Below are 7,245 nucleotides of genomic sequence, written 5' to 3'. Positions count from 1 at the left end.
TAGAACCACCCATGAAGTAATAGTCAGGCTGTATGTGAGGTCGCGACTTGAAATTGCACCAATCAGAAAGCGGCAAATCCCAGAGGAACCAACTTGAACCACCCATGAGATAATAATCAGGCTGACTGAGAGGTAATGACTTCTAATTGCACCAATCAGAGAGCAGCACTGGGTATAAATAGCAGCCGCCGCCTGCTCTGCTCATTCTGGATTATTGTTTTATGCAGTAGTCCTTTTGTTCCTTGTGAACATGTCAGATAGAGAAAGTCTGAGAGGAAAGAGAAGAGCCACAGCCAGGAGCAGAACATCCAGGGCTGGCCTGAAGTTTCCAGTTGGCCGTATACACCGCTTTCTGAGGAAACTGAATTATGGCAGACGCTTCAGTTCTGATGCTCCAGTGTTCCTGGCCGCTGTGATGGAGTATATGACTGCAGAGATCCTGGTTGGCGCCGGCATCACAGCTCTACGTCGTAATAGCTGCCGCATTACACCTCGTCACCTACAGCTGGCAATGCATCGAGATGTGGAGCTGGACCAGCTGCTTAAAAATGTTCTCGTAGCGCAGGGGGGCATCGTGCCTAAGATCCAGGCCGAGCCCCTCTGGTACGTCCAGATAAACCAACGCTCTCCAGGCATCTAAAAGCCTCTCTTATTGACCCAAAGGCCCTTTTAAAGGCCACCCACATGTACCAAAGAGCAGATGATTGTGTTATCATGTGTGTGCTATTATTTGTGTATTATGTGTTTTAATATGGGTGTGTTTGTTATTATGTGTGTTATTATATGTGTTTTTATGTGTCTTATTATGTGTGTTATGAGTTTGTTATTATATGAGTTATGTGTGTTATTATCTGTGTTATTATGTCTGTGGTTAATATATCTGTGTTATGTGTATGCTATTATTAGTCTGTTATTATGTGTGTATTATTATGTGTGTTATTATATGTCTGTTATTATGTCTGTGTTATTATGTGTTATGTGTGTGTTATTATGTGTGTTATTATATTTGTGTTATTATGTTTGTGTTATTATGTGTGTTATGTATGTGTTATTATGTGTGTGTTATTATGTTTGTGTTATTATGTCTGTGGTTATTATGTGTGTTATTATGTCTGTAGTTATTATGTGTATTATTATGTATTTATTATGTGTGTGTTATTATATGTGTTATTATGTGTGTGTTATTATGTGTGTTATTATGTGTGTGTTATTATGTCTGCATTATTAAGTATTATTATGAGTCTGTTATGAGTTTGTTATTATATGTGTTATTATGTCTGTGTTATGGGTCCTTATTTAATATGGTTTCTTCAATCACTATATAACATAAGGGTAGGAGGTGCATGAAAGTAAATGGTCTCTATAGTAGTATAGTATACCTCTTGAGAAAGTAAATTGTGAAACCGGAAGAACTGTCACAGAGGAATCATTGCCTACATTTATACATTTTTATATATAAATTTAAAGGGGATCTATGACTATAATATGCTGATTTTGTTAAGGGCAGCATATTATAAGTTCGGGTATACAGGCGTGTGACAAATGGCATATCAAAATGTGCCATTTGTCTAATAACCGTATAGATAGAATGCAGACTCACTTTTATGAGGGGAGCACTATCACGCCTTCCCCCATCTCTCCATGCCCTCCACTCTCCTGTATTGATGAGGAGAGTGCTGCCACCGCCTCCTCCTACTGTCCAGTCTAATGAATGATGGCCGCTGCTGTATAAACCTGTATACTTTTGTTGCTGCCACTCACGAGAGAGGCGGGGGGAGGCAGGATAGCATTCTTATCATGAATACAGCAGACTCATAAGCATGAGTCTGCTGCATTTTTTTTTTATGAGGTTATTTTTTTTGTGCCGTTTATCAAAGTAGCCCCTCGGACTTGGGCCCATAACATGGAGGCAGAATATTTTAGTGACATATTGAGTTTAAAGACACCGTTTGGCGCACCATGATGTACATACACGTAAGGGAATGTCTTTAGTAAATGCACCGTGACATGTACGTCATGGTGATCGCATCTGCACAGAAACTTCTCCCGTGCGATCACTGTGGGAGCCCAGTGTTGATTAACAGCTGGGCTCCCATTGATCCCGGTCATTTAACCCCCTATATATCATGGGTACACTCACTTACAGTTCCCCTCTGCGTTGCCTGATTGCAGAACCTTTGATCATTTGACCATGATCACGAAAGGTCCTACACCCTGAATAGTTGCAGTTTTGCCACGAATAATCTTGACAAAAACTCAGTTTGCGTCAATTTACGTAGCATTGTGTCATAATGCAGTTCTGTGCAAAATACAAAACATTTGTGGTGTTTTTGCCACTATTATGCGTAAATTGCAGCACAACCGCGATATGTCAAAATATGCAGGTGGCTGCATCTTCTTATTCATTTGCCACCCCCTTCAAACAGGTAAGAGCGCCGCCTGAGGCAAGGTTTTGTGTTCGACAGAAAGAGAGTCTAGCCGTAAGGCTCCAGGGTCTTTCATAAGCAACTGCCCATTATACCATGCTAGAGACATAGCCTAATAAGTTGCCCATCAGTGCAACACTGACAGGCAATAATGCTTTGGAACACATTGTATTCCAAAGCATTATGTAAGTGATCAAGTGATCGCTGCTTCAAGTCGTCACCCTAGCGTGACAAAAAAGTTAAATAAATAGTCCACCATAAAAAAAAACATATTTGGTGCTGCCAAAATTCTAACTACCTGTAGCACAAGTTAACTTAAGCCCGTAAAGAACATTGACGGAACTGCTTTTTCTTGTTTTGCATTTCCCACCTAGAAAAAGTCTGAAAATTAATTAATTATTTGTGCCTCACAATAGTACCAATAAAAACGTAAACTCCTCCCGCAGAAAAAAAAAGCCCTCATACGACTTTGTTGAACGAAAAAAAAAGTTATGTCTCTTGTCCTAAGAGGTTAAAGACGCCTCAGTCACAAAAGCTAAATACTGACTATCTATCTGGCTGATCAACCCTTTCAGATCTGGACACAGTGGTGGAAAATGTTAATACAGGTGTTGTATGGTAATATATACATTGCCGCATGCTGTCATCCAGTTGTAATCTGCATCATGTAAACAGTAGTATGAACAGGACCTTATACTATAGAAGCCGTAGAGTTCTCTGTTTATTCCATACAGGAGTAGTAGACTGGTGTGATGTTCCTGTTATTGTAATACATACAGGAGGTGCAGACTGTAGTAGTTTTGCATATCTATTTTAATAAATACAGGGGCAGCAAATTGTGGTGTCCTATATGTCAATTATATACATACATGAAAAGCAGACTCTAGTGTTATTGCACGCATAGTGACGTCACATCGCTGCATTGTTAAATGTCTACTGCGGGATATCACATCCGTATGGATGAATTGTTAATACGTCACTGTGGTTTACAGAAACATGAAATGGCAACCCTATAAACAAAACATCACAGCCATAAAGTTAAATGATAACATTCTGACTGCCTCCAGTCTCCACTAGGGGGAGCTCACCTTCTACCTATTCATAAATCTCCTCTAGAACAGAATATTTTGAAATGCCCCCCCCCCCCCCCCCTGGCCACTTCCCAAATTCCCGGAAAGCCAATCTTCCTCTGCTGCATTGTGAGTGACAGTCTAGAAATTAATGGATACATTTGTGGACTGGTCTTCATTGTAAGGGGGCTTTTTGTGGGCTAGGTTGTTATTTAGCCAATTTCCAACCCTCACACTGGGTTATCTCATAGCTCTCCCAGACTCCTGAGGTAAACCTGCCTAATGGTGCAGAGGGGCCCTCAGGCACCAGGACCTGGGTTCAAGCTGCTACCTACACCCCGGCCCTTGATCAATAAAAATGAGGATTACCTGGATTTATATGTGATTTGTGATGCTGCTTTGTATCAATCTTTCTATTAAATTGTTCACATATAATTTATGGATTTTAGACACACGTGATTTATGTCAGTTTCAGATAATTGACACATTTAATCTTTAAACTTCAGAATTCTTTCATTGAAAAAATAATAAGATAATTGGAGAATTAATGATTATTAACCCGCCTACCTCTTTCTTGGTGCATGCACAGCAGCTTAAACTTGCTTCTTTACAGTTTATTGTCAATCTAATCTCTGGATTTGACTAAATTAATCCAGCGTAACTGGTAAAATTAGCAGTGAGTTCACATGGGATGAAAAAACTAGCAAGACTGTGCAGGGATTGTCATGAGGAGTTTAGGTTTTAGATGTATACAGTATAGTTAATACATGAAAGATCTGGTCATGCCCGAGAACAAAGAGGTTCCAGATTTTATAATCTTTTCCAGACATTTTGGTTGTAGTGATTGATTTATTATTTATACTATACAGACTGATTCCCACCCCCAGTAATGTTTCTGATGTTTCTTAAATCCCACATTTGCTAGACTTGAGTGTTCGGATTTTAAGAATACCAGACTATCAATTAATTTCCTTATAATCCAACATTAAAACCAACACTAAATTTCTTTTGTCAAATTCTGGATTAGCATATAGGATTAAAATAAAAGTGGTTATTTTATAAATGGCAACCCCTGCCGTATGCCCTATTAGGGCATATGGACATCATAGAGGGGGTCCCCTGCTCGAAACCAACTCTATGAGCTAGAATGGAGATTTGCTCTCCATTCTGGCAGACTCAAGCCATCCTTGTACTATGATGATGGTCATTCATCTGAATGGCTGCCATATAATACTATATTGCAGGGGAAATGCCCGGCTGACCACGTCTTCCCCCAGCATAATCAGCTGGTTGAGACAACCCCTTTAATGGAATGTTAAAGGGGTATTCCGATGTTAGACATTAGTGGCATAATTGCGAAGGTAGGTATCAATGTCTGCTAGGTGGGAATCCAACCATTGAGAGCCCCATTTATCTCTAGATTACACAATCAATACCAGACACAGTGCCTGGTTGGCAGTGGTTCGAAACTCCATTAATGAAACAATTATTGCATTTTCAATTGCTGTGCCATCGATGTATATACAAGACTAAATATAGGCAAAAATATATAGTATATTCAAATATATTCACCAAAACATTAGTCACCCAAACCCTTCTGCATGTTCATTGCAGCCAGGATCATTACAGGTTCACTTTTAGGCCATGTGCATATGGCTGTGTTTGGGATCTCTATTATAATTTCTATTATATGGGTTCCAAATACGGCACCCATAGAATTCTCTGTACCTCTGTGCAAATATGAGAGAAAAAAAATGTGGAATTAAAAAGTTGGGCTGTAGGTGTTGTATGACTGAGACCACCACAATATGAAGGGCTCTTACCTAACACCAATCCATGTAGGGGCTGAGAGTCATGAGTCTCATGAATAAGGCCCATGCACACGACCGTGCCCGTAATCACGGTCCGTGTTTACGGGCACGGCTGGCCGCGGAAGGTCATCCGAGAGCACGGTCCGTAAAATAAAAAAATAGGACATGTCCTATTTTTTACGGAAGATTTCTACGGCCCGGACACCTTCCCGTAATTATACAGGAAGGTGTCCGTTGGCCATAGAAATGAATGGGTTCGTAATTACAGACAAAATCTACGGTCCTGTGCATGGGGCCTAACGCAGAGAAAAATTTCCAAGATCTGGAACCCAAGTAAAGTTTTTGCGGTCATACTTGAAACCTAACTCCAACAAAATATACATTTTCATGTTTTTCAGAGCTAAAAGATATGAGCTCTTCATATTGAGGTGGTCTCAGTCATAGAAGCCCCACAAGCCCATTGTTTTAATGGGGAACATAAATATTATTTTCACTATAATGGTTATAATTTAAATTCATTATAAATGATTCTTCCAAACAAACAATGTAGATAAGAACTTCTGAGAAAGTGGTAGTTGGCAACAAATAAAAAACGTGCAAAAGTAGTAAAAAATAACTGTCTATATGGAGTTCAGCATTTGGTAATAACAATAAAAAAATCAAACATATGGTTCTTGGTAACATCACAGATATCCTGATGATCAAATCATAAGAAATTTTATACTACGCCAATGTCTGACTTATGGAAAATATGTGAATGCCTCCTCCAACACATGGACAATAAACTAGAAATGTTTGTTTAATCTCATAAAAAACAGATTTTTCTTATTTGTACATGACATGTTGCTCTTGAGTTCGGGAAAGTTTATGAACAGAAATTTTATTTAGTTACAAATTAACCCAAATCCTAACAAATAAGTCAGCATTAACTTTATTGAGGTCATGTCACTCACTGACTTGCTTTAATGTCTCGGCAGGGCTGGCAGTAATGTCAGGGGGCGCATGTGCAGAGCGCATGGCTGTTCGACCAGTCAGACTGATAGGCGCCTTTTTTTAAATTGTTGTTTGTTTTTCTACCTGGTTTAGCTGGTAACTACCTGTGCCTTATTGCTTAACCTGATTTTTTTTTATGCTGACTATTCTATTGGATTATCCTATGTACCGCATACCTGACCCTGCTACATTGCTGTTGCGGAATCCCGGACTGCCTGACTACCCTCCTAAACTTTGGTACTTTATTATGTACTTGAGTGTGCTAGATCACTGTTGCCAAACCCTGAATTGTCTGACTACTCTCCTTAACGAGACTTTGCAACATCCCCGTTTCCGATCCTTTATTACTTAAAGGAATAGTGTCGCCAAAAAAAAAAATGTTTATATCAGTTTTATGTTAGTGTTTTATAAAAAACTTTTGTATTTGTTTGTGTGTTACTTTTTTAAATTTTTTTACTTTTTCTTCCCTATGGGGGCTGCCATTTTTTTTTCCATTTCTGTATGTGTCGATTAACGACACATACAGACATGGAATACGGCAGCTACAGTCCCATAGTGAATGCGAACGGGGCCCGTTCCATCCACTATGGTGTACGCCGTCTGTGTGGGAACGGCACATGCGCCGCTCCCACACAGTCCAAGTTGAACTGAGCGCCGTCCGGCGCCATTTTCCTGTAGACCGGAAGTCGCGGCCGGACAGTAAGATTACTACTTCCGGTCGAGGCTTCCGGACTTGTGCACTTGGAGCAGCGGCAGCAGACGGACCGGAGGGAGCAGCGGCGACAGGAGCAGGTAAGTGATTTCTATGTATGTTCGTGTTTCAGTGTGTTTACTACTGTATGTTAACCTTCTACACTGTGTGTTAGCTCAAAAAATGGCGACACACAGTGTAGGAGGTTAGACCGTTCAATCCCCTCGTTTCTCCCGGCAATAGCCAGGATAAAG

The 7,245-nt window shown here is 40.1% G+C and overlaps 1 protein-coding gene across 1 annotated transcript; it reads left to right on the top strand.

Annotated features, from left to right (window-relative positions):
* Positions 1–250: 250 nt before the first annotated feature.
* On the top strand, positions 251–640 carry LOC142750325 (histone H2A-like). The gene has a single exon (XM_075859322.1). It carries the CDS (start codon positions 251–253, stop codon positions 638–640), a length of 390 nt encoding a protein of 129 aa, XP_075715437.1.
* Positions 641–7,245: the final 6,605 nt, after the last annotated feature.

This window comes from Rhinoderma darwinii, chromosome 3 (assembly GCF_050947455.1).
Source record: "Rhinoderma darwinii isolate aRhiDar2 chromosome 3, aRhiDar2.hap1, whole genome shotgun sequence".
In the NCBI taxonomy this organism is placed as follows: Eukaryota; Metazoa; Chordata; class Amphibia; order Anura; family Rhinodermatidae; genus Rhinoderma; species Rhinoderma darwinii.
This window is presented reverse-complemented; position numbering and strand designations above follow the sequence as displayed.